Source organism: Podarcis raffonei, chromosome 14 (assembly GCF_027172205.1).
Source record: "Podarcis raffonei isolate rPodRaf1 chromosome 14, rPodRaf1.pri, whole genome shotgun sequence".
In the NCBI taxonomy this organism is placed as follows: domain Eukaryota; kingdom Metazoa; phylum Chordata; class Lepidosauria; order Squamata; family Lacertidae; genus Podarcis; species Podarcis raffonei.
The window spans coordinates 49,831,778-49,859,336 of NC_070615.1; the positions used below are offsets into that span (position 1 = coordinate 49,831,778).

General features: G+C 45.1%; 4 protein-coding genes across 8 annotated transcripts in view; 1 reads left to right on the forward strand and 3 right to left on the reverse strand.

Moving 5' to 3' along the window:
* The window catches only part of MAD1L1 (mitotic arrest deficient 1 like 1), a 439,244-nt gene extending 433,225 nt beyond the window's left edge, over positions 1-6,019 (reverse strand). For 2 of the 4 annotated variants that reach the window (XM_053365678.1, XM_053365681.1), the window contains exon 1: positions 5,876-6,018. In XM_053365678.1, the coding sequence (XP_053221653.1) occupies positions 5,876-5,895 (20 nt within the window). In that variant the 5' untranslated portion in view covers positions 5,896-6,018. Of the gene's footprint in view, positions 1-5,494; positions 5,515-5,875 lie in introns of those variants that run through there. The other 2 variants (XM_053365680.1, XM_053365679.1) reach the window with 2 other exon arrangements.
* Positions 6,020-8,583: 2,564 nt separating this feature from the next.
* MRM2 (mitochondrial rRNA methyltransferase 2) lies at positions 8,584-14,502 on the reverse strand. Its single transcript, XM_053364613.1, has 3 exons — positions 14,352-14,502; positions 11,636-11,925; positions 8,584-10,328 (listed from the first exon to the last, which is right to left on the reverse strand). The coding sequence occupies exons 1-3, from the start codon at positions 14,357-14,359 to the stop codon at positions 9,883-9,885; spliced, it is 744 nt and encodes a 247-aa protein (XP_053220588.1). The 5' UTR covers positions 14,360-14,502; the 3' UTR covers positions 8,584-9,882.
* A 31-nt stretch (positions 14,503-14,533) lies between these two features.
* On the forward strand, positions 14,534-19,846 carry NUDT1 (nudix hydrolase 1). Its single transcript, XM_053364614.1, has 4 exons — positions 14,534-14,700; positions 16,228-16,389; positions 18,307-18,452; positions 19,106-19,846. Exons 2-4 carry the CDS (start codon positions 16,238-16,240, stop codon positions 19,276-19,278), a joined length of 471 nt encoding a protein of 156 aa, XP_053220589.1. The 5' UTR covers positions 14,534-14,700; positions 16,228-16,237; the 3' UTR covers positions 19,279-19,846.
* Positions 19,847-23,026: 3,180 nt separating this feature from the next.
* Positions 23,027-27,559, reverse strand: part of SNX8 (sorting nexin 8) — a 37,649-nt gene continuing 33,116 nt past the window's right edge. For both annotated transcript variants that reach the window (XM_053364639.1, XM_053364638.1), the window contains exons 10-11: positions 27,046-27,195; positions 23,027-25,472 (exon numbers count right to left, since the gene is read on the reverse strand). In XM_053364639.1, the coding sequence (XP_053220614.1) occupies positions 25,359-25,472; positions 27,046-27,195 (264 nt within the window). In that variant the 3' untranslated portion in view covers positions 23,027-25,358. The remainder of the gene's footprint in view (positions 25,473-27,045; positions 27,196-27,559) is intronic.

Sequence of the window (27,559 nt, forward strand, 5' to 3'; positions counted from 1 at the left end):
TTTTTTTCTGACAACAAAGCTCAAGGCCATTTTGACCAGGGCTGATTATTAAACAGGCTAATATGTGGTAGCATTAAGCATTTGATAATAATAAACAATTGCCAAGGGCTCATGACTGTTCACAGTGTTGATTTTGATGATTATGCCGGTACTGGAGAAAGAAAGTTGTTAAAATACAAGTTATATGTTTTGACTTATAGAATAAGTAAGTAATTACATGGTCCACCAATAGCCCTGCCGATTTTCAAATGACAACAGGGGAGAAAGTCTGAAAACAACTGAGGTAGTGCTTAAGAGTAAATCTGGGGAGGCACATGTTTGAAACTCTGCTCAATTAAGAAGATCTCAGAGTCACCTTGGGACAGTCACTGTCTCTCTCAGTCCACCATTGCTTGCAGAGCTTTTGTGAGGTTAAAATGCAGAGACAGGAACAATTTATAACACCCCTAATTCCTTGAAGAAAGGGATGGAATAAAAACGTAACACAGAGATGAATAGTTAAAGTCCAGCCTTTCCCATTGACACTGCAGCACTATTAAAACTCAAATAAAATGTCCTTGCAGTATGAACTTTTGCAGCAGCTGAACACAAGCTATCAAAAATGTTGAGAATGCACATTTCCCCTTTACACTTCATCTTTTCCAACAGCACTACAGGTCAAATTCTGGAAAATACATGATCCCCATAATATGTGAAGCTGATGTAAGGATGAGGAGGTGAATCATTTGAGCAGAACAGAGATATCATGCTTCAGGAAACCCTGGGATTCCTCAATGAAAAGATCAATAACTCTTTAATGTGCTTGTTGTTTTCTGTCCTAGGCTCCTTTGAGAGGAAGAGTGGGATATATATTTGATAGAGATGTAAAAGCACCATGCAAAGCAAAAAAAAATGCCCTTGGAGACAGTAATGCAGCAAGAAAGCCATGAGCCATTTCTTGTCTCTGTTAGAGAAGCACATATGTGAAAGACCTTCCCACTTCCATAGTCCTCTTCACATACCAGAAGCTTCTTTCATTTCCCACAGGGCATCTGCAGAAAGAGTGCAAGTCTCTAACACTACCTCTGTACTCTTCAAAGCCAGCAGGAAAAGGATCACAATCTCTCATCACCAGGTTCTTCCTGGCTGGCTAATCAGTCAAGCCAAGGTTTGTGGACTACACAAGAGTGGATTACACAAGAGTGGCAAGAAAATTAATGTAGGGTGGAATAGAGGTAAGTGGTTTTGTTGCAAATGTGCTTCAGTGTTTTAAATAACTGTCCTATGCAAGGTAGTTCAGAAGATCACAAGATGAAGAGGGAGCCAAAGGAGATATCTAAGATCAGCCTTGTAAATCAGTCTTCAAAAGTTACTCATCTGCATTGCATTATTGCTTCAGAGGATCATAGAATCATAGAATCATAGAATCATAGAGTTGGAAGAGACCACAAGGGCCATCGAGTCCAACCCCCTGCCAAGCAGGAAACACCATCAGAGCACTCCTGACATATGGTTGTCAAGCCTCTGCTTAAAGACCTCCAAAGAAGGAGACTCCACCACACTCCTTGGCAGCAAATTCCACTGTCAAACAGCTCTTACTGTCAGGAAGTTCTTCCTAATGTTTAGGTGGAATCTTCTTTCTTGTAGCTTGGATCCATTGCTCCGTGTCCGCTTCTCTGGAGCAGCAGAAAACAACCTTTCTCCCTCCTCTATGTGACATCCTTTTATATATTTGAACATGGCTATCATATCACCCCTTAACCTCCTCTTCTCCAGGCTAAACATGCCCAGCTCCCTTAGCCGTTCCTCATAAGGCATCGTTTCCAGGCCTTTGACCATTTTGGTTGCCCTCCTCTGGACACGTTCCAGTTTGTCAATGTCCTTCTTGAACTGTGGTGCCCAGAACTGGACACAGTACTCCAGGTGAGGTCTGACCAGAGCAGAATACAGTGGCACTATTACTTCCCTTGATCTAGATGCTATACTCCTATTGATGCAGCCCAGAATGGAAGTCCCTGCTGTGTAGGTGGATTATAGTAAATAAATACATTTTTTAAAGTTTGTATTACACAAAGTAGTGTCAGCCAGATTGATTTCCATGCTGGTTATAAATGAAAGGGCTCTTCCCCCTCCTTTGCTAGCACAAAAACCTGTCCCTCCTCTACCAACCTGCTCTTTCTGCATTGAATTCCTGGCCATCTATGCCTACCAGGTGAATACAAGAGGGCTGCATAAAATGAAATAAGCAAATAAGAATTTGTGCTTGCACTTAAGAATCTTCTTCAGTCATAAATAGAGCGGCTGCCAGCAAAGTTGATGTGTGCATGTAATAATTTGAATACAGCATCTAGAAAGTTGAAAACATAATTTTTTCAGCCTCCTCTTAAAAACAAAACCTATCCTCTCCTACAACTTGAACCATCTTCCAATCTATTTGCAGCAGTTGCTGAAGTCATTAAAAAGTCTCTTACAAAGATTTAGCATCAATGTGGGTGTCTGCTATAACCTAACCAGACTAAAGACTTGGATGATGCCTTCCTAGAGCAGATTACAAAATATTCAAAAAGGAGAGATATAGTAGTCACAGGAGACTTCAGCTTCCCTGATATCTGTTGGAACTCCAACTCTGCCAAGAATGTAAGATCCAACAAATTCCTCAATTGCCTCACTGACAAATTCATTTCTCAGATGGTGGAAGAAGCAACAAGGGGATCATCTACTTGGACCTGTCTTAACAAACAAGGAGCAACTAATCAATGAAGTGGAAGTACTGGGAAATTTGGGAGGAAACAATAATGTCCTCTTGGGTTTCATGAGACAAGGGAAAGCTGAGTGAAATCAGAAATGCACTCTGGACTTTAAGGCTGATTTCAAAAAGCTTAAGAAGCTGGATGAGATCCTATGGTCAGAAATACTTAAAAGAGAAGGGAGTCCAAGATGGATGGGAGTTTATGGATGTACGTAATCTCGGAGCCTGTCTATAATCTTTGAGAATTCTTGGAGAACAGGTAAGGTCCTTGCAGACTGGAAGTGGCAAATGTCCCCATCCTCCAAAAGGGGGGCAGGGAGACCCAGGTAACTACCAACCAGTCAGCTTGATGTCAGTACCAGGAAAAGTCCTAGAACCAATAATTAAATATGTCAGTCTGTGAAGAGTTAGAAAAGTATGTTGTGTTTACTAAGACCCAACATGGGTTTCTCAAAAACAAGTAATGCCAGACAAATCTCAATTCCTTTACTGATAGACTTACAAGCTTGCTGGATAAGATGAATGCTGTGGATGTAGTGTATCTAGATTTCAGTAAGGCTTTTAACAAAGTCCCCATGGTATTCTTCTGGAAAAGCTGATAAAATATAGGCTGGATAAGGTAAACTGATAGGTGGATTTGTAGCTGGTTGACTGACCAAACCCAAAGTGTGCTCACTAATGGTTCCTCATCATCCTGGAAAAAAGTGGTAAATGGGATACCACAGGGTTCTGTCCTGGGCCCGTTGTTGTTCAACATCTTTGTAAACAACTTGGATGAAGGAATGGAGGGGACGCTCAACAATTTTGAAGAAGCGGTAGCTATTGCCACAGAAAACAGAATCAGGACTGAATATGACCTAAACAGACTGGAGAACTGGGCCAAAACTTTTTTTAAAATTGAATTTCAATAGGGACAAATGTAAAGTTCTACACTTAAGCAGGAACAGCCAGCTGCACAAATATAAAATGGGGGACGCCTGGATTGCCAGCAGTACATGTAAAAGAATCTAGGGGTCTTAACATGAGTCAATAGTGTGATGCAGCAGCAAAAAAATGTTATTGCTATTCTAGGCTGCGTCAACAGAAGTATAGTGTCCAGATCATAGTACCACTCTATTCTGCCTTGGTCAGACCACATCTGGAGTACTGTAGGATATTGACAAGATGGAATGTGTGCAAAGGAGGGCAACCATAAGTATCTGTTGCGGGACAGGGACTGTGGGCAACATCATGGGAAGGGAGGTTTCCAGGACCAAGGTGAAACTGTCAAGCTCCCTGGTCAGTAGTTTTCCAATGTTGTTAATGTAATCTTGTTATAGCTACAGAACTGAAATGTTGTTTTTTTATGTTCTTATGAAATTATTTTTGTCATAGTTTATTTGGGGTGTATTCCTGCCTTCTTTGTCGTAAGTTGTTTTTAAACATGATCTGGGTGTGTGTATATAGCAAAGCAGCATACACTGGAACCTCGGGTTGCAAACGTGATCCATGCGGGAGGCACGCTTGCAACCCGCAGCGTTCGCAACCCGCAGCACTGCGTCTGCGCACACGTGGGTCGTGATTTAGTGCTTCTGTGCATGCGCGAGCGCCGAAACCCGGAAGTAACCTGCTCCGGTACTTCCGGGTTCGGCACGGTACACAACCCGAAATCGCGTAACCTAAAGCATCTGTAACCCAAGGTACCACTGTACAAATAAAATTAAGAATATATTAGTTTTTAATGTGCTAAACAGCCCACAGCTCAGGTAATGGGTTGATGAGAAAGAAGCATCAGTACCAGGGAGACATGCCACTCAAAAATGACAATTTATCCCTGGCCTGGTATAAAGCACCTTCCTATATTTTTTGTTATTATTTGTTACAGCTGGACACCACACATGCCATACATATCTGTTGCCAATGAGCTTTATCCCTGTCTTATCTTTGTTTCCACCCTGTAACCAAATCCCCAAAGATTATGTTAAGGATGGGGGGGGGGGGAGTCCTACATCCCACCCTCACTCTGAGGAGAGGAAAATCTCCCCAGCAACAGGTGCCTTTAATATGGGCATGTGGTCAATAAAGGTCAGTCAGTATGTAAATGAACAGAGTTGTAAATGAGTCAGCAATTGAGTCTCAGAGCCTGATGGCTAGAGAAGGAATTAAGTTGTTTTATTTGACCAGTGTAATTTTTTGTAAATAATTTTTTTGTAAATAAAAATAAAAATGCTCATGAGTCGTGATCTTGGAAATTTTCAGGAAAGTGGCACATGCCCTGGAGAGATAACTAATTCAGCATTGCTTATTTTATTTGTAGTTAGTAAACTTTTTAAAGCATATGTTGATTTTTGTCCCAATACACCTCAAGCATTTATTTATGATATATTACTTGCATTCACATGCCACCTTTTTCTCTGAGGATCTCAAACTGGTGTACATGGCTACCCCCACCCTCATCATTTAATCTCCACAACAACCCTGTGAGGTAGGATAGGCTGAGAGGCAGCGACTGGCCCTCCAAGGTCACACCAAGTGAGCTTCAAGGCTGAGCGGGGGAGGATTCGAACCCAGGCCTCTTGAAGGTCCTATTCCAGCACTCCAACCCCTGCGGGCTCTGAAACGCTACATCTATAAACATTTGGCCAGAAATATGACAACTTTCGAGACGTAAAGTTCTCCGTGAGGGAGCGGGTGGGAAAGCGGAGGGGCGGGAGGCGTCCACCTCTCGAGCACCCTCGATGAGGCGAAGCGCACTCTGAACATGCCCAGAGGCACTCTCGATTTTACCTCAGAAACCAAGCCTGGGGGCGCCGCTGAAGTTTCTGGACAGCAACTCATTTTCGTGATTAAATCGAGGCTCGAGAAAACTCCCGCTCTCAAGGAGAAGCGCACTCTGAACATGCCCAGGAGAACTCTCTCTCTCTCTCTCTCTCTCTCACTCATTCCAGGTTGCCCTCGGAAGCGCCGTGCGAGAGTTACAGACAGGCACGAACCTCCCCTCTCCGGGATGAACCTCGCCTCGTAGGGCGGACGGAGAGGGAACCGGCGCGCTCCGTCGCCAGCGGCGAGTTTTACCTCAGGGGGACCCTCCGCGTCCGCGGCCAGAGAGGCGCTCCGGGGCCAGCTGACCAGGCCCGGGGCCCTCGGCTCCCGGCCTCGCCTACTCACCCTTCTCCCCAGCCGGCCATGTCCCCCTCGCGCTCGCCGACGCCAACCGGCCGCCGCTTTCGACTCTCTTCCCTGCTTGGATCTCCCTACTCAGCCCGGGCGCCGAGATATTGCGAGACTTCCCCGCGAAGCTCCCGCGAGATTATCGCGCGCGCGCGCCCAGCGCTCCCTTGCTCACGCTCTCTCTCTCTCCTCCGGTCTTTCGCTTTCGCCCCGCCTCCTACCGTAATGCAGCGAGTATTAACCCCCATGCTTCTCTCTCCGCCGTCGTGTCGGGAATGTGCGCGCATCCCCGCTGCCCGCTCGCCCGCCTGGTTTGATGTAAGCGCGCAGCGGCCGCAGTGCCGGATTTACGTAGAACCTAAACAAGCTATAGCTTAGGGCCCTTGGGGCCCCCCAAAAATATACTTCTTAATTTTATTTCAGCATTAATATACTGCTTCTTAATTGTATTTCAGTTCAACAATTACTTTAATAAAATACATATTTTGTTATGTGCAAATGGCTTTAGATACCTAGTAGGTCCATAAATTACCATATAGCATCTTTTGAACACAAAAAACAGCGACAATTTGTTGTTGACTAAGGACAGCTGGACGTATTATTGTTGTTGTTATTATTATTATTAATTTATTATTTGTACACTGCCCACCTGACTGGGTTTCCCCAGCCACTCTGGGAGGCTTCCAACAAAGATGAAAAATACATTAAAATGTCACACATTAAAAACTTCCCTGAACAGGGCTGCCTTCAGATGTCTTCTAAATGTTAGGTAGTTGTTTATCACTTTGACATCTAATGGGAGGGCGTTCCACAGGGCGGGCGCCACTACCAAGAAGGCCCTCTGCCTGGTTCCCTGTAGGTTTGCTTCTCGTAATGAGGGAACCGCCAGAAGGCGCTCGGCGCTGGACCTCAGCGTCTGGGCTGAACGATGGGGGTGGAGACACTCCTTCAGGTATACTGGAGTCCGTTTATATATAAAGGACCCCATTACCTTCAATAGCTTAGGGCCTCATCAAACCTAAATCCGGCTCTGGGCCTCAGCCCTTAGGTGCTTCACCTCCCCTTGAGTAAACACCATCAAGCCATGATGAGAATGTGAGAATAATATAGCTCATTCTGCTGGATCAGGTCCACCAAGAGGGCTCCTCTGGTTCAGCATCCTGTCTTCATGGTGGCCAACCAGATGTCTCTTCTAGGGAGCAGGACCAGAGCACCACTCCCCTCCTGTGGTCTCCAGCAACTGGTACCCAAAAGCATTTACTGCCTCCCAACTATGGAGGTGGAATCCTTGAATAGAAGAGTTGGAAGGGACCCTGAGGGTCATCTAATCCAACCCCCCACAATGCAGGGACCTTTTTGCCCCACATACCCTGAGATGTAGTCTCATGCTCTACCATCTGAGCTATCTGCAAACACACAACACAGCATTTGAACACAGCCACCATGGCAACTAATGGCTTATCAGAGGTCCAGAGGGGAGGAACACAAGAACAGGCCATTTCTGCAGTGGCTCCCCGTTTGTGGAATGCTCTTCCCAGGGAGGTTTATCTGGCACCTTCATTACATATATTTATGCACCAGGCAAAAGTGTTCCTCTTCAACCAGGCCTTGGGTTGATTAAACATTCTATGGCCTTTTAAATGTGTCTGTGAGAGGGGAGTTTTTGGTTTGTTTTTGTTCTTGCTCTTATTATGTATTGTGTGTTCTCATCCTGTATTTTTGTGTTGTGAAATGCCCTGTGATTTTTGAATGAAGGGTGGTATATAATTTCAATAAATTATTATGATTATCATCATCTTTCTTCATGAATTTGCCCACTAGTCTTAAAAGTGTCCAAGTTGGTGGCAATCACTGCTTCCTGTGGAAGCAAGGTTCATAGATTATGTGCTGCGTGAGGAAGGGCTTTCTTTTTAAAATTACGTGTGGCATGTAGAAAGTGGACAGAGGAAAAGGTTCTCTCCCTCTCTTGTAACACTAGAATTTGCAGATATTCAATGAAGCCGAATGCTGGAAGAATCAGAGCAAATAATAATAATAATAATAATTTTTATTTATACCCCACCCTCCCCTGCCAAGACTGGGCTCAGGGCGTCTAACACCAAATATAAAAAAAATGAATGAAATACAGCTTAAAAAACAAGATTAAAATAAAACATTAAAACATTGAAATGCAGCCTCATTTCAGTGAAAACTGAATCAAAAACTTTTTAGGGGATAAAAACGCCAAGTCTTCACCAAGGCTAACTTCACCAAGGACTTGTTCACGATGCCAAAGAATAAACTATGGGACTCACTTCCACAGTGAGCAACCAATGCCTACCAACTTGGATGGCTTTAAGAGGATTAGACAGATTCATGGAGAAGACTGTCAATGGCTCCAAGCCATGATGGCTATGCTCTGCCTCCACTGCCAGAGGCAGTTGCTGGAAACCCCAGGAGGGGAGAGAGCTCTTGAACTTGGGTCCTGCTTGCAGATAGCCCACTAGATGCATCTGGTTGGCCACTGTGAGAACAGGATGCCGGACTAAATGGGCCACTGGCCTGATCCAGCAGGCTCTTCTTCTGTTGTTAATTAAATTAATTAAATTAATTGAAAATAGAAGGAATGGTAAGAAGCAAGGAAGTGAGATGGGTGGGTAGAGGGGCATTAAGTACTGTAAGATGGCTTTGGAGGCCATAGAGAAATACAGAGAACTCTGCACACGGAAGAAATCCATAAATTTTAATATAGGTTATCACAGGCAAGACATTCTGATCGTTCAACAGAGGGAGAGATGTTGCTGGTCTATCCTCTCACCTTCTACCTGGTCCTTTTAACTGGAGCTTCATGACAGGAAGAAGTCCCTCCATGACTTAGTACCAGAGGAGCAAAATTGTTGTTTTCCTGCGCTCCTATCAGGACAGGAAGACATGGGGTTTTGGCAGCTCACTTTCTTCTCACTCCCCATATCAAGCAACCAAAATTGATTAGTGGCAACCCCATGCATTGCCAGCAGAGTATTGTTGCTTTCCCGTCATCTGTAGCAACTAGCAACCATTGGGCCCACTCCAACCTTGATGGCAGCCTTCTTCCCTCTCCTCCAAACCAGAAGATGAAAGACAGTTGTGTGGAAAGAGGGAGCGTTGGTCACAGGCCTGAAAAAGTTTCCCACTCTTGGGGTAGAGGCTGCAAACTAGGGCCCTCTCTGCCCCAGCCTGTTTGCAGGGCAGCCTCAGTCAGGCTTGTGGGGAGGCAGGATTACAATTCCTTTTCCTCTGAAAAGATCTGTGAACCACCACATTTCAACATGGGTTTGCTAAACCTCTAGTGCTCCTCCCCAAATAAGTTCCTCAGTGTGTCCTCTGAACATCCCCATCTGAAAGAAAGGGAAGCAGGATGAGAATAAGCAGCTGATGGTCTGGACATGACACAAGTTCTATCTTGGCATGGATGTTTTCCCCCCAAAAAATATGTATTGTTAAAAGTTGCATAACTGCACAGTGCAGCATCATTGCATCGATAAGCGTTACACTTCGTACAAATGGCACTTAAGGGGAAAAAAGTTATTTCAGAGGAAACATCTGTCAACTGATATGTCTCCATGTTCTAGTTTTAAATGAGTAAGTGGGGAAGGGGCACAATCCAGAGGCAGAACAGTTGCTTTGAATGCAGAAGGTCTCAGGTGTCTCCTGGAAAGAACTCTTGCCTGAAACCCTGGGGTTCCTAGCTGGCTAATATCTATCCAACACATGGTGCTATTTTGTGTGTTGTTAAGCTGAACTGGGCTCTTAATGACCTCTAGATTTTATTTAGTTGTTATAAACATTTTTATACCACCCTTCAATCATATTTCTTGGTTATTTCAAAGGGAAGAAGATCTGTTGCAATAGCTGGCAAATGAGGTCCACATCCCTCCAAAGATGCTCATTGTTTCACAAAAACTCTGGACTTACAGCTCTCTGCCAACTAAAACCAACTCTGCAGCTTTCATCAAATGTACCACACAAAGCTCGCACACAGTGGCTCATGTTTTTGATTCCCTGTGGGCTGCTCGTTTGTATGATTTCGCCAGGTAATATCTCTCGGCAGATTCCTTCCTACTGGCTTGGAGTTTTAAGGTCTTCACCTCCTGGAAGTCTTGCATCAGTCTCTTTTGCAGGAGATGGCTCTCCCCTCCATCCCAGTACTTGCAGAGCATGGTTCCTCCAGGCTCCAAAATGTGCTGAGCCAGATCCAAAAGAGACAGGCAGAGATGGATCAACTTATGATGATCTAGTTGCCGGATACCAGTAGCATTGGGTGCCATGTCGCTCAGGATAACATCCACCATCCCTTTAGGGAGCACTTCCTGGATTTTCTTTTGGGTCATTGGATCTGTGATGTCAGCGCGAGGTAAGAGGACTGCTCCTTCCAGAGGAAAAACATGGAGGAGGTCAACTCCAAGAACAAAGCCTGTTGGGGCATCTGGATCTAGAAAACAGAAGTGTCAAACTAAGAAGGCAGTCTTTAAATGTGCAATCTATCCAGTGGGAGGTAATGGTTGAAGCATCAGACTAGGACTTGGAAGAGACCAGGGAACAAATACCTCCTTCTCAACTTGCCTTAGGAAGTTTCATCGCATTCACTATCCACAGCCTTCCTACACAGATGCTGACTAAGTACCGTCTGCGTCACCCACGCCCGGCACAAGAATCCATTCCAGCCCATAAACGATATTTTTAGCAAGCCTCCCCATAACAAGCTATTTGAGAAGCAACCCTTTCTGTAAAGATCAATATTTCAGAAATCATCCTCATCTATCACTGTCTCGTATTGTCGTCAAGCCACTCAAGAGTCAGCCAGCAACAACATTTTCCGCTTTCAGAGCACTTTTACTGACATTAATGAATTAAACCAAGTTCCTCCGAGACAACCCTCGCCTTCGTTTTCTAGAGGGAGAACCCATGATAGTAAATGAATTCTCTGGCAAGGATGGAAACAGCATTTATAAAAGACAAGGGGGAGAAGGGGGAGTGTTCCTAGCCAAGTAGTATGTGTCACATTGTTTATTTATTTAGCTAAAGATAGATGGCTATAAATAGGCAAGCAGCTATAGGACCATCATGACATCTTATGGGGAGCTTTCACAAGCACAAAACCAGACAAACATAACGACAGGTCCCTACTCCTACAGAGATTACAGACTAAAATAAACTATCGGAAAGGACAACTAGAAACAAGGGTCGTGGAGGAAGCAAGTAATGAATATATATTCATTTAATTTATAGCCTGCCTCTCTTCCAACATGGGACTTTAGGGGATATCCATGCATTGACCAGATCAGCCACATAAGGAGGGCCATAGGTCCTGAAGGAGACAAAATAAGTCCTGCAGCCTCATTTCTTGGGGAAACATTTTCCAGTCTCCAAGAATTCAAAAGACACTGCTTGGACATTTTAAAAAATCGCAAAACTATGAGGGTTAAATACTTGTGGCTTTATTTGAAATGGAAAGTGATAAAGCCAGGTGTCCACACTGTTGTGACGCATCTGCCCCACAGCACTTATAACTAAATGTGGAAATGAGTCATAGATTACAAGGCAGGTCAGCAGTGGCTCTGACCACCCATAGTTTTAATTCAGGAATGGGAATGGGAAACGTCCAGTCTTTCAGGTGCTGCTCGATTCCAATACCCATCAACCCCAGACAGCATCACAATGATCAGAAGTCACGGGCATTGTAGTTCAGCAACCTCTGTAGAGCCGCATGTGCTCTGCTCCTGTTCTAAATACACTCACCAGAACCCGTAGCATTGACTCTCTGGACTGCAACCTGAGCCCAAGCACCAGGGGCCGTGCCACAGTCTATCACACGCAGCCCAGGGCAAAGGATGCGGTATTTGTCATCTACTTCAAGCAGTTTGTAGACACTCCGGCAACGATAGTGCTCCTTCTTGGCCTTCTTCACATAAGGGTCACTGAAATGCCGCTCCAGCCAATGATGCTCTGCTCCCGTTTTGCTTTTCAGAAACTGTACAGCAGTGTGGATCCTCTGGTGCTGAAGCAAAAGATTTGGCATTTTCCAGTATCTATCAGAGAGAGAAGGGCAAATTATTCTACTGCTCAATGGGCACAACCCATCTGATGACTATGGACCCGAATCTAGAATTTGGCACCTGATTGTCTGGATTATCAACACCCTTCCCATCCTTTATGTTTCTAAAATAAATGCACTTCTGTAATCCAAACCCCCAATCCGCCATGCTGGAAGGGGTTTGCATGAGGATGAGGTGTCCTTCTGCTCATCCCTGGCTGGATCCACTGGCCTCTGCCAGTAAGGAGCATCTTAGTGGCATAGGTGCCATCTATGCAGGGCTGGCGCGGCCCAGGACTCCCCAAATTTTCAATGAAGGGGTCCCCCCCCCCGTTTGACGTGGTGGCATGCACATGCCATGGAGAATCTGCATGACACATCAGTATGCCCCTGTGACATGCGTAGAGTGATGCAGGAGGGAAGGAAGTGCCCCTGCCAGTGCGCCCATCCAAAAAGGTGGGCAGAAGCTACTAGAGGAAGACTAGAAAATGGGAAACTTTGGTGGCAGGGAGGGAGTGGAGCTGGGCTGGCACAGGACCCACTGAATTTTAACCCACTTCCCACCACCCTTCTATCCTGGCTGGTGCAAGTAGCAGGACTATGGATGTGACAATGGCTATGGCAACAGTCAACCAGGGTGACTAGATTGCCCCCTAACTCTGCATATGATCAGGATGTAAGCTTGCAATCTTAATTTGCAAAGTGTTGTACTTTTAATGTACACATTCCCCCAAGTACAAGTTATGTTTTATGGCTTTGATCAAAATATAAAATTGTGACAAAGATTTCAGTAAGATTGAAAACCATACTGAAATGGCTTTGATAATCAAGTAAGATCAGCCGAGTTTAAAACAAAATGCTGAATTCAGGAAGTTTTCAAATCACATTTCTAGTAAAAATGACCTAATACAGCATAGTTTTGAAAAGGGAAAAATAGCCTAGCACCTTGAATGTCCAACATACTTTTAGAAGACCTCTCCCAGCCCCTGTACCTAGGTGGCTAGTGTTTATTAAAAACAATCAATTTAGCAGTTTACATTCATTAAAGAACATTCCCCCCCACAAACACACATACCCTGTGAAACATGCCACTATTTCTTCCCAATTTACAGAAGAGAAATGCAACTGACACAGACTTGTCCAGGTCTGCTCAACATTGTGGTGACACAATGAACCCATAGCAGAGGTAGGACCAGAAGCCAGGCTTCCTAGATTAAAGTCTGGCTCTTTCTGCTCTGTCTCACACTGGTAGCATTATCACTGATCATTTTATGTGGAGTCCCAACACCCCCTGTGTATAAACTTCCTCATTACTACTGTTATATCAGGATAACTTTTTCAGGTCAACATTCTGATAGTGTGGCGAGACGGAGTGTATAATCCTTTATGCGCAGGCAGTCCCATAACTTTAGAAGCTGAACAACAATAGGGCTGCCATATGTCCAGAATTTCTCAGACATAGCAGGAATGCTGCAGTACCAATCCTACACAACAGGGATGGAGAAAGCTTTGGTTGCTGCCTTTCTGGAAGTTAAACTGGTCTTAAAGGTGCAGAAGCTTGTCAGTTGGATAATAAGGCAGCTGTAATTTCAGATGGGAGGGTAGAATCCCCACCTTTTAACTCACATGATTCCTTTTAACACCGCCAGTTTGAGGGGCCACATTCCCTCAGTCTTCCAGGGGCCACCTACTAAAGGCGGGAGATGGGAGTTGTAGTTCAAAACATCTGGAGGTCACCAGGCTGGCGAAGTTTGGTTTAAAAACTTATGGAAACTGCAGACAGCACCTTAGAAAAGAGAGGAACATGGTGGGGGAGGGAGCCGATTTGATGCCTTCCCCCCCCCCTCTTGCAACACAAACAAGCGCTATCCCCAAGAGCAGGCATCCCCAAATTCGGCCCTCCAGATGTTTTTGGACTACAATTCCCATCATCCCTGGCCACTGGTCTTGTTAGCTAGGGATGATGGGAGTTGTTGTCCCAAAACATCTGGAGGACCGAGTTTGGGGAGGCCTGCCCAAGACCAAAGCTCAGTTGCTAGAGCATGAGACTCCTAATCTCAGGGTCGTGGGTTCGAACAAAAGGTTCCTGCATCGCAGGGGGTTGGACTAGATCACCCTACGGAGTCCCAACTCCCACAATCCTACAGGGCGAATGTTTTCCACTCCACCACGTGCAAACCCAAGCAACAACTCCACACAAGCGGCCGACTATGGCATCTTTAGCCGCGTGAAGCTGCGGTGCAGAGAAAGGGAAGGGAAGGCGGGAGGAAGCGGGCGCTGAGGCTGCCCTCCCGGAGGCTTCAAAGGGAGGCGGGGCGCCGCGTGCCCTCAGCGGGTTGTCAGGCTGACGCTCCCCGGTCCCGGACCCGAAGAGAGCCGCTCGCTGCTCTCGGGAGTCCGGCCTCGCTTCCCGCTGCTTACCGGCTCATGATTTCTCCCTCCAGGAGGGCCGCTTCTTAGAGAGGGGGGACGCATTTGGGTGTTGCACCAACCTGGGACGCTCCCTCAAGCGTCCCTCTGGGGAACGGCGCCTCGTGCGCTGGGTTCCTCCGCACATTGGCACCTGGGCTGAAAGAGAGAGAGAGAGAGAGAGAGAGAGAGAGAGAGAGAGAGAGAGAGAGAGAGAGAGAGATATCATTTCTTTTTCTCCTTCTGAGCAGGCTCTTCCTCTTCCTCCTTAGCAAGCACCGCCTCGAGAAGGTCCCCGCCTGCTCGCCGGGTTGCATTTTCCCGCCTTGCTGGAGAAGCTGCCACAGGCATCTTTGGTCTGGTAGGAAAGACTAAGTTTTAAAGCTTTTAATGTTTAACAGACCATTGTATTTTAATATTTTGTTGGAAGCCGCCCAGAGTGGCAGGGGAAACCCAGCCACATGAGCGGGGTGTAAATAATAAATTATTATTATTATTATTATTATTATTATTATTATTATTTAAAGGCTGCGATATTCCACAATCCCCTCTTAGGGCAACAGCTTCTTTAGGGCAGCCAATACGTCCTCGAAGTAGCTTCATATTATTTGGTAGTTGGGGGGGAGCATTATTTTGCTTATTGTTTCCTTTATTGTTTGTGCACCGCTATTGTTTTTTATTACTGTTGGGGGAGACTGGGGGGGTGGGCCTTGTTTCTCCAATATGTTGCATGGCATCAGGGGTGCCAACTTGAATAAAATATTGGCGGGAGTTAAGCCCCACCCCCACGTAACTGATCACGTGACATGGCACATGCCCACCATTTGAATGGCAATGCCCATCAACTTTGGGGGGCCCCAGCCCCTCAAATATTTTATTGGGAGGGGCAAAGGGGCCTCGACCCCTAGGTTGTTGGCTCCTATGCATGGAATATTAATGTGCTATTTATTTATTTATCTCTTTATTTATTTAATAAAATGTAATACACCGCTTACTTTAAGAAAAAGAAAAAGCCTCAAAGTGCTTCACAAAAGGTAAAACCATCAAATCAAGAAAAATTCACAACCCTACTTTAAAACATACAATGGTTAAATACTTAAACCGATTAAAATTACCTCAACTTTCTAAAACGTCTGGATAGGCTTGTTGAAACAAGAATGTTTTTAACAGGCGCTGAGAATAGTAGGGTGAAGGCTTCTGCTTGATCTAATAGGCCATTCTGAAGTGCAGGTGCTGCCGTACTAAGCAATTGAGTTCTTGCAAATTGCAGAATGGGTATTATATGGCACCTGTAGTAGTGCCAATTCCGTCTATCGAAGCAGTCAAGTGGGCACATGTAGGGTAAAGTGATCTCACAGGTAAACTGGTCCCAAGTTGTTAAAAGAGCTTTATATGCTAATAGTAACATGATTCCCCTCCCTTTCTATGGTATAATGTAGTCATGTTATATTTCAATGTTATATTTCAATTTACATGTTTTGGAGACTTTTTGGCTGGCAAGCAACTAATAAAGTTTAACGAATAATAAGGATGATTTTGTGATGTATGGATTGGTGTGGTGAATAAATTGGCTCCAAGAAAGATTTTGTGGTTTTTCTAATGGGCCAATAAGCCTGCATTTATTTTCCACAACCACCCTGTGGGGTAGGTTAGGCTGAGAAACTGACCAAAGGTCAGAGCTGGGTGGGGATTTGAACCCTAATCCCCCAGTCCAGCACTTTGACAAGCATACCACATTGGCTTTATGTGGGCTTCTGAAGAGCAGTGGCTCCCATAAGTCCCACTGCGCCTTCCACACCTGTTGTTAAATCTGCTAGCTGCTGTAGTCTGCTAAGCTTCATTGATTCTGAGCACACATTATCTGCTGCTGGTCTCCTTGCCTTTGTAGAGCTTAAAGCATGCTGACAACAAAAGTATTCACTCTGGTCCTGGTGGTGCAACCACGGCGAGTCTTGCTGGGCATGAAAAAACGTGGATTTGGGGCTGGGCTCTGGAACGGATTTGGAGGGAAGGTGCAGCCTGGCGAGACAGTTGAGCAGGCAGCAAAAAGGTAAGATTGAAATGACACCAGGGCAACACCGGTCTTCCTAGTGCCTGTAATAGATTGTTTATTCATTATAGGCATGTTTTAAATATTATTTACAGAAAATACAGACATTCAGTCAAATAAACAATAACATTTAAAAATATACATTTTAATGTATAAAACAAACATTCATATCCTTGTGTATTAAAATTCCTTCCTTCAGGGATAGCTTGAGGAAGTGAGGAAGATACTAGTGATAATGAGAGATGAATTTCTAGGCCTTATAGACAAAATAAAAACTGACAAATTGGTGGGTCCAGCTGGCGTCAACGCAAAAATTTTCAAAGAATTCAAATGTGGAATTGCTGAGCTAACAAAAATATTCTACTTGTCAATAAGATCAGCCTCCATATCTGGGGACTAGTCACACTTCTCTGAAGTCTCTCAGCCTCACTCACCTCACAGGGTGTTTGTTGTGGGGGAGGAGGGGAAAGGAGATGGTTAGCTGCTTTGAGACTCCTTAAGGGGAGTGAAGGGCAGGATATCAAGTCCAGACTCCTCCTCCTCCTCCTGCTGCTCCTCTTCTTCTTCTTCTTCTTCTTCTTCTTCTTCTTCTTCTTCTTCCTAATTGCTGAAGTGTACATGGCAAAGCTTTCACTCTGTTGTGAGGGAAATGCCTTCTTTTAGAGGCTGCCACCATGTTCCAGGAAGGTTTTCTAAAACTAGCCAAAACACTAACTCAAAGGGGTAATTCTGAAAAATGGAAGCTATCGGAGAGGTGCCAGAGTCAGGCTGAAAACCCTGTCCAGGGTTCCCATTATCCGTGATAGGGAGTGAAAGCCAGAAATATCCAACAGCACACATTACTCATAGCTGAAGACAGGTCTAATTAACAGCATCAGCTAAACATCCACAGGCTTTCAGAGTATTAGCAATTCTCTCTCAGTTGGAAGAATAATAGGGGAGCTGAGAAACAACCATCTGCCAACATCAGGTACGAAGTGAACAGTTTAAACTGCAATTAATGCCTGCTTCCAAAGTATGGGCAGCACAGTGATAGATACCCACTGGCATGGGCAGAAGGCAAGAGACATGATTCTAAAACTCACACCAGGCTTTCCCATATAATGCCAAATAGCATCTGAACCAGCTCTTAAGTATGCTTACAGTAGCTGGCTTTGTTGTACCGTATTAGCCTGAATATAATCCACACTTTTTCCCCAAATTCCGACAGGGAAAAGTTAAAGTGCGGCTTATATTCAACACCAAAGCGGCACAGCTTTCCCTCCCCCACCCCCAGAAGCAACCTGGGAGCGTGGGGCAATGGCGCACCACTCCCAAGCCTCCCCCGAGCTGTCGGGGGGGGGAGGCCACCAGCAAAGCTGCACGACCGCCTCCCAGCACTACCTCCCCAAGCCTGCACTGCCTGCCCCCCATTCAGGGCAGTAGTGGCGGGAGGTAGGCATACAGCATGCTCAAAACTGGGTGCCAGCACCAGCTTGAGCAGCGGGGCAGCAAGCGCTGGCCGCCGCCCATCCCTCAGCAGTACCACCCTGGATGGGGGCAGCCAGCACTGGCTTGGGGAGGTAGTGCCGGGAGGCAGTAGTGCCAGGAGGCGGGTGCACAGCGCGCTCGGAACTGGGCGCCCCCCCATCCCCCATTCAGGGTGGGAGTGCCAGGAGGCGGGTCGCACCCACAAATAGGCCTTTATAATTCAGGGAGCAGCTTATTTGCAGGTGTATCTTATATTAGGGCCAATACGGTATATTGGAGTTGGTATAATCAGGTGAAGTCAAGTGCAAGAATCCAGGCCAAATGCCCCACTGTTTTTCAATGAGATCTGTGTCATTATTGTTGGGGAAGTCTCTTTTTTTCTGGAAAACAGAAGCATCAATTAGCTCATGCACTTACTGCAAAATTAACCTTGCTCATTATATTCAGGGAGCTACAGGAAGAGAGTGGACTGATGGTGGACACCTTGCAGAAGATGGGACAAATAACTTTTGAGTTTGTGGGCAACACTGAGCTGATGGAAGTCCATATTTTCCGCACCGACAGTTTTCAAGGAGACCCCACAGAAAGTGATGGTAGGAATGTGGTTGGGAGTGGAAGAGTCATAGGAATACTTGCCCTTTTAATTCCTTTCTACTTTCCCCAATCTTACAAGTATGAAGTGCTGGATCTTTCAGATAACGAATTCCACCCACCCACCGCCAGGGTTACTGGGGACATGAGATGGTTTCATCTTTCCATCACCCAACCAGCTCCCGTAATTATTTGGCTAGAACTTGTGAGGAGTAAAGCTGCATCGTGCATTAAATGAGCACACCTTTAACTGCTCAGAAAAGTTGTCCGGTTATTGCAGACTGTGTAGGGTGGGAGGAGTGGCTACAAACCATCATAGCTGTGTTCTGTCTCCGAGGTCGGAGGCAGTAAGTGGTTCTGAATGCCAGTTGGTGGAAACCACAGCAGGGAAGGGGAGGCCCTTTCTAGAGGCCAACCAACTTGAACACCAGGATCCACTGTTTTGTAGAAAGTGGTTTGAGAGAGATGTAGCATGTCCCCTGGTATGTGCATACAATTTTCATTTGTTTGTCTTTGTTTCTGGTGAAACAATTTTTTTTAATCAATCCACAAACTTAGCAGACGTGGGGCGAGTGCAGAGAACAAAAATAATTTAAAGATCTGTTTTGGTCCTTAATCCTTCTTCCCTTGTGTGCATGTTCCCGCTTCCCTGCAGAAATGCGTCCACAATGGTTTGACCTGGACCAGGTGCCTTTCAAGAACATGTGGCCAGATGATATCTACTGGTTTCCTCTTCTGCTCCAGAAGAAGAAGTTCCTTGGCTACTTTAAGTTCCAGGGGCAGGACACTATCTTAGAATACACCCTGAAAGAAGTGGAGAAGATATAAGAGCATGCCAAGGACGTTAAGCACTTCATGGCTGAGATGTGAACCATTGGCCATATTGGCCGAGAACCAAGCAGTTAAGAACTTGACACAAATGACCCTTTCCATCAGCTCCACAGCGAAGGAAACAACTCTCTCCGGCAAGTGCGAAGCTAGCGACAAAGCAGGGCAGCTGCTCTCTTGCAGGAGACATAGGGCAACACTTCTTAGGCATGCACAACTGCCTAACTGCCAACTGTTCCTATTTCAACACACAGGCCAACAATTTCGCTTTGCAGCAAAAGCCGGGTTAGTGCCTTCTTTAGTGTTGTCTTTCTGTATCGTGTTTAGGCTCCAGCTCCTCCGTTCTTGAGTAGATGTTAAACTGGTTGCACATTAGTGGCTTAGCTTTTTTCTCCTTCCTGGTAATGGTTATGGACAGAAGCTGCACATCCCAAAGGCGACCACTTCTATGCAGAAGTTTTATTGACTGTAATGGCAAGCAGGAGAGAGACTAGTGAGTCGCTTCAGGGCATGAGGCATCGCTTCCAGGTGTAATTTGTGTTAAAAATAAAAGTCCCAATATACTGTTTTTCTCAGTGCGGCCAACTGGAGGATTTCAAAACACCTACTTTGTTGTTGTTGTTTCGTCGTGTCCGACTCTTCGTGACCCCATTGACCAGAGCACGCCAGGCACTCCTGTCTTCCACTGCCTCCTGCAGTTTGGTCAAACTCATGCTGGTAGCTTCAAGAACACTGTCCAACCATCTCGTCCTCTGTCGTCCCCTTCTCCTTGTGCCCTCCATCTTTCCCAACATCAGGGTCTTTTCCAGGGAGTCTTCTCTTCTCATGAGGTGGCCAAAGTATTGGAGCCTCAGCCTCAGGATCTGTCCTTCCAGCACTAGCAGTGCATAAAAGACACCCAGCCTTCTCCCGCTCTTAGTGACTAGTATTCACTAGCATCTTGCTTCTGAACATGTGGGGATGTATATATTCTAATAGCAATCCCAGTTCTATCTGCATAGAACCAAAATGGTGCCATCCACATGCAAAGAGGAAGCTATCTGCAGGCTTGGGGGGTCTCCCAGCATTTGTAGAAGAATAAGTAGGCTTTAGGAAAGAAAATCTAAGAGGGCAAAGGGCCCAAAGCAGATCCCTCTTATCATAACTAAAAGCCAGTGAGAAGACTTCAGTCTTAAAGTGCCCTTTTATTTCTTTTAAATGTCTGTCATTCAATCTCCTCAGTTTGAGTGTTCATTGCTCCACACACAGCCAAGAAATAACCAGTCACACATCAAGAGGTTTGAATAACCAAGCACCCTGACACCATCTCAAAGACGAGTAATAAATTTGCAACTGAAATAAACTTTTAATTTTTTTTATACAAGTTTCATACATCATTCACGAACACACATTTTTGTAACATTTGATAGATTCTTATTTTATTTTTTTTGGATAGTCATAAAATCTGTAAACATTTTTTTTAGTTTATCAGCTGTAGCAAGACGTTCTCCAATTCCTGCAGTTTGATAAAGTGCTTTATTTCTTTTTAAAAAACAAAACAAAAAACACTATGCAAAGTGAGAAGGAGACATGAAGTTTGCAAATTTCAAAAATACTGGGAAGAAAAGCACCCCTTATCAACTGGCGGTTTCTAAAGGGGAGGGGAGAGGTTAAAGAGTTGAGAGTTTGCCAGTTGTTCCACCTGGCATTCAGAGTTTTGCCGTTGAAATATAACTTCCCTTTAAGGCTTAAGACATTTACACACTGCAGAGCTATTCTCATTTCTTACATGGATGTGGCTTCCCCAAAAGAGTGAACACATAAAAAACTGCTCTCCAAGTAGAGACTAGATTTTCTGTCCAACAAGAGCAGCCTCTTTGACTAGTAGTTTTATGCAGCTGTCCTTTGACTAGGCAAAGCTGGAGGAAAACTAAAACCACATTAAAGGCATTTGTCTCAGTCACCCATTAATGCCATAAAGTTATGTGCACATGAATGAGTAAACCACACTGATTTTGGTGGGGTTTACTTCAGAGTAAACATGTATGTTCAGAGCCATGCACTCCTGTGCTCACTGGGAAGCAAGTCCCACCAAGTTCAAAAGGGACTTGTGTATAAAATGGAATACAAGAAGAAGCTGGCTTTTCGGATGCTGCAAAAACATCCATTTCATGTGGCGCATGCGCAATTAAGCCAGTTTGGTCCTCCTGAAGAAGGCGAAGGCACCATAGGCGGCTTATGCCTGCCCTCTTTTGTTACCAACACACAAAACAAAACCTTGCTAGCTGCTCAAGCTTGAAGAAATAAGATTAATACTTTTAATTTGCATTATAAACTCTTTCAAAAATATACTATTTTAACATATAAAAGAAAAGGCAGGTCAGTTTTTCTGCAAAAAAAAGTAGAAATGTGCACTTTGCAGGCCTTCAGGCTGGTTTGCAGCCCGAGTCCCCCTAGGCAGTGTGCTTAAACCAGGCATGACCAACCTGGTGCCCTTTGGATGTTTTGGAGAACAGCTCCTGCCAGCCCCAGCCAGCACAAGTAGCCCTTAACTTATAGGCAAGGAGAAAGCCCCAAGGCCCACCTGAGCCATCGGTTTGGTCCTAAGCAGGTGAAATATCCCGACACCAGAGTTGGACACTGATGAGGTCCTTGTGTTGGTCAGAGCTATTCCCTGCATCGGGGAGAGGCCTGCAGCTTCTGATAGCTATTTAAAGGAGGAGAAACCAGGAGGTTGCCCCTGGGGGGGGGGGAACAAAGCAAGGAAAGGAGGGAAGTCTAGAGAAAAGACTCCTAATCCCTCCAGTCATAAAGGGCAAAACATGTGCTTCAAAAACTAACAGACCTATATTTACATTGAGGCAAGTGTACTGTTAAGGCACATGTAGATTTGTTTTAAAATGTGGTCCCAAGAAGGCAAAGAAGCCTGTGGAGAGGGAGCCAGGACCTCCCTCCTTTTATATATTTTATCTATGAAACACACACATCCCTCAACAAAGGCAGATCTAGCACAAAAGGTCACAACAGAATGTCCACCTGCAGTATGAATCTGGTTCTGCAATTTGCAAGATTACAGACCAGTCAATCCAACCATGTTTCACCCACTAGTTTAATCCCACCCCCAATGCTACAGTGGGGCTGCCTGCTTTTTAGTCTCCTAATTAAAAAAAACCCCAGCACAATACAGTGGTACCTCGGGTTAAGAACTTAATTCGTTCTGGAGGTCTGTTCTTAACCTGAAACTGTCCTTAACCTGAAGCACCATTTTAGCTAATGGGGCCTCCTGCTGCTGCTGCGCCGCTGGAGCACAATTTCTGTTCTCATCCTGAAGCAAAGTTCTTAACTTGAGGTACTATTTCTGGGTTAGCGGAAGCGTATGTAACCAGAGGTACCACTGTACCATTAACCTGGCTACACATTTATCCTTTGCCTTCCCTCACCTGCTATGCACTGTGTGGATTAAGGGGAAGTTATCCTGGTGACATCATAGACACCATTCCTGCTGCAAACTTGTGTGTGGGGGGGGTTGTTTTCCAGAGCCTGACCCTGGAGAGGAGGAGGCCCCTTTGAATGTCAAAGTTAAGATCCATCTTCCCCAGTAATTGAAACAAGCCACCATTACATCAAGTGGAAGGAGAGCTGGGTCAGAAATTCGGATAGAGGGGCTTTCATTGCATTCTGTACTGGGGTCTATTGATAAGGATACAGCCTCCTGCCAATGTATCTGGCAGTGAGGTACAACCATTACACTCTCCTCCTCAACCACAAGTATCTTGCAATTCTAAAGGGAAGAATGAAGCAAATGCTTCACACACCTTTTGAAGCTGGAAATAATGTGGCTGCTTCCAATGTGATCCCCATGCCATGCTTCTGAAAAACGGCTGATGGCTGCATACTTCCATACTGCAGTGCGATAATTTTTTTTAAAGCACTGAAAATGTGGGAGACAAAACACAGCCAAACAGATAAAATATATGAAATGCATACCAGTGAAAAATATAAACCACAAGATATCTGAATTAACAGACCATATCAGAAAGCAGTTCAGAATATATTAAAATGTATTTATCTATATCTCTAAATCAGACTAATAAATCTCCCAGCCAGTAAAATAGCAAACACTAAAGTGTGCGAAGTTAATATATTTGCTTGCTCAATTCATTGTTGATTTTCTCTTTAATTCATCCTTAAGGCATTATACTTGGTTGAGTAGTATTTGATACTATCTCAGTTTAGCAACTTTGAAATCTGTGCCTCATTCCTTTGTGGAATGCTAAATTCTTTTTTGACTTCATTAGTCCCATTTGGAAATAAGTGTGTATTTGATATACAAATTATTCTTATATTCTGCATGGCTTTCTAAAGACGGCCTTTAATGGAGATATTCCACATTACATCTTCCTGTCATGGTTTTCACCATTTGCATTTGATATATTTTGGAGAGGATGTTTACCCAGAAAAGGATACAGCTTCCTTGCGTGTGTACATCACTGCAAGCACACCACGCTGGAACAGAAGCATATGCAAAAGAAGTTTTCTGCTATAAAAGGTCTAATTTCAACTGTCCCTTTGGTCCCTGGCCAGCAGTTGGTTTTGCTGGAGAACCACTTTTAAGAAGTGGGAGGTGGCAAAGGTATCAACTGCCACAGGCAACGTGAACTGCTGGTGTGCCCTAATGCCACAGGCGCAGCTCCCTTTCTGCACATTGTGACTGTGTATATGATACCGGCTGAAAACACAACTCGATTGTCCTTTTCTCAATTCAAATTGAAGCCGGTTTGGAGGGAAATGCATCAAACTGCAGTACTCTATAAGGAATGAACGGATCATAGAATTGTAGAGTTGGAAGGGAACCCCAAAGGTCCTTTAGTCCGACCCCCTGCAATGCAAGAATCTCAACTAAAGCATCCATGGCAGATGGCCGTAGATATGGCTTGTGGCTCACGTCGCATGCTCACCACTTCCCAAACACATTGTAGGAGCACACTTGTTGCAGAGTAAATAGGAGCGTGTACACAGCCTTTGTGTCTTTGGGCAGGCGATTGGGTAGCAGCCCACTTGGGGACAGATTTGGCCCATGGCATTCTGCTCACCCTCACCTTTGCCACCTGCATTCTCGGGAACATATAAAGCAAGGCACATAGGAAGCTGCCTTATACCAGATCAGACTATTGCTCATCTAGCCCAGTCCTGCCTTGTCTGGCAGACAGTGGCCCTCTAGAGACTCAGGCAGAGAAGGACCCTCCCCAACCTTCACCTGCTGCATGAGCCTTCTAATGGGAGATGGCAAGCACTGGATCTGGGAGCTGTGACCACTGAGTGCTGATCCCTCCCTTAATAAAATAAAATAAAAACTCACAAGAATCCTTTGAGGATAGTTACTTTGCAAAAGAGTTGCTTTCCTAGGGCCAATCAATAAACTCCAAAAATATTCAAATTGAAGAGTGTATCAGCAACAGAAGGCTCCTAGCAGAGAATAAAACCAAAGCTTTTGGAGCAAAGAAATTCATCGTCGCCCCAGAGTCCTTCAAAAACAATATAAAAGGCGAGAGACTGAATCTCAACTCTGCTTAATACCAAGATCTAAATAAGTCTTTTGGCTGAACAAACAGCCTTCTTGTGCCTCCTTCTACTTGAGCGAGTCAGGAAGTCTTCCATTAATGTGATTTTCCCATTTCACCCAAACTGGCAAACTACGGTATGGTCAACAGCTTCAGAGCAGGCCAGTACATTAAGCCAACATCACACCATGGTTTACTATTGTGGCTTATTCCAAAGCTGCTAACCACAGCTTCCTGGTTCGGATGAATGGGAAACAAGTGAGTGAAAGAGTCACTGCTGTGTTTGATCAGTCGCACGAAGGGGCTGTGCGCACAAGCAAAACTGATGAAGCAGAGATAACAACCGTTTGAACTTGCTCATTCTCGCTCTAGGCACTGTCACATTTCCCGGCAGCCCATATATCATGGAGCAGCTCAAAGCAGCAAAACGAAACAACAAGGACTAATGTAGCCAATGGGAGGAGACTTCTCGACATTCGTATGCGCAGGAGCACAAGCTGCTCCCTTTCGCTCCCTGCCACGCCCCACAGTCCAAAGGCATTAACTAGGAAAGAAGTTGACTTCCTGGGAGGACAAGGGTAGAGCTGACAAGTTGCTTGATCCGGAGAAAAGGCAGCTCAGCTTCGGCTTCAGTTCATTCCAGACTTTGCTCATCTAAAGGGAGGAGAATAATAATAATAATAATAATAATAATAATAATAATAATAATAATACATTTTATTTATACCCCGCCCTCCCCAGCCAAGGCTGGGCGGCTAACAACCAATAATAAAAACAAGTTGAATGAATACAACTTAAAAACAAGATTAAAATACAACATTTAAACATTAAAATGCAGCCTCATGACAGGAGGAGAAAGGAAAAAAGAGGGGGAGGGAATCAAATTGGCTCCAAGCCAAAGGCCAGGCGGAACAACTCTGTCTTACAGGCCCTGCAGAAAGAAATCAGATCCTGCAGGGCCCTGGTCTCATGAGACAGAGCTTTCCACCAGGCCGGAGCCAGTGCTGAAAAGCCCCTGGCTCTGGTTGAGGCTAATCTGACTTCCTTAGGGCCTGGAACCTCTAGGGTGTTGCTATTTATGGACCTTAAGGTCCTCCATGGGGCATACCACGGAGAAGAGGAGAGAAGGGCACAATGTGGCATTCAGGCAAGGCAGCGAGGTCCTTGAGGGGCTGCACCCAAGGCAGCGTTGTGGGGCGGGGGAAGCATGCCTCAAGAGTAAGCCAAACTTTTACAGAAGCATTACACAGAAGACTGAAGCCCTGACTTTTTCAAGCCTTGTACTGCTTCAAAGCAGTCCACTTGTTGCCATTAGTAAATTGCTCTTTTGGAAACAGCAATATGGAGAGAGATATGGGAAATGTTGTGGAGGGGGTGGGAGTGGAGTATCCTGGCTGACTGGCACAAACCCAGAACAAGGAACTCTCTACTCTGCAACACTGGGTTGCAGGTCCCATTCATTCATTAATAAATACACACTGGCTTAGAGGGAATTCTGCCTTCACCAAACCCAAAAAGAACTGGGAATTCTCACGGGGGACCCTTAAAAAAACCAAACTGGCAGAAGCAGAAAAGAACGATCACCCATCAAGTATCTATTTATATAGACAGAGAAAGATGTACAGATAGGCTGCAAATATTTTTTAAAATTTGTGCTGTTTTGTTTTCCCATCCTGGGCTCCTGTGAGAAGCAACTGAATAAGTAATACAGTGGTACCTCGGGTTAAATACTTAATTCGTTCTGGAGGTCCGTAATTAACCTGAAACTGTTCTTAACCTGAAGCACCACTATAGCTAATGGGGCTTCCTGCTGCCGCTGCACTGCCGGAGCACGATTTCTGTTCTCATCCTGAAGCAAAGTTCTTAACCCGAGGTACTATTTCTGGGTTAGCGGAGTCTGTAACCTGAAGTGTATGTAACCTGAAGCGTTTGTAACCCGAGGTACCACTGTACAATCGTATCTTGGAAGTCAAATGAAATCTGTTCCAGAAGTCCGTTCGGAGGTCCGTTCGGAAACCAAAGCGCGGCTTCCGATTGGCTGCAGGAAGCTCCTGCAGCCAATCAGAAGCTGTGCCAGCTACATCGGATGTTGGGGTTCCAAAGAACATTTGCAAACCGGAACACTCTCTTCCGGGTTTGCAGCATTCGGGAGCCAAAACATCCAAGTACAAAGGCGTTCAGGATCCAAGGTACGACTGTAACAGCAATTTTTTTGAAAGGTGCTCACCTCCTTGTGACCTTGGATCTGTGAATTGACAAAAGCCCCCAAGATGTGAGATGTTAGAGGAAGGTAAATGTGGATCAGTTGGGTCTCTTGGTGCAGACAGTACAGAGAGAAGTAATTCCGCAGCTCCATAGTCAGAATAGCGTTCTCTTGCTGTAAAAGAAGAGGAGAGATTGGCGGGATGCTCCTGAAGCACAGACAGAGGGCAGGATGGATGCAATATATGTAACTCAACAGTTGTCTCTCATGCTAGAATGGGGTGATTTAAGCTCCCCTGTTTCTGGAGCTTGAGCACCCACAACAGCAAGAGCCCCAGAGGTTTGTAAGCAACCACAAAGATGAGGCAGTAAGTCATTATCAACAAGGGGAGGCTGTTATTGGACATGCTGCCTTAACAACCATGGGGTTTGCCCAACCAGTCAGTGACTCACATATACAGCAGGATACAAACATAACTGAGAGTGCAGGGGGCAGCAAGAAAAAAGCAGATGGCTTTTTTCTTGATCAGGTCAGGCCA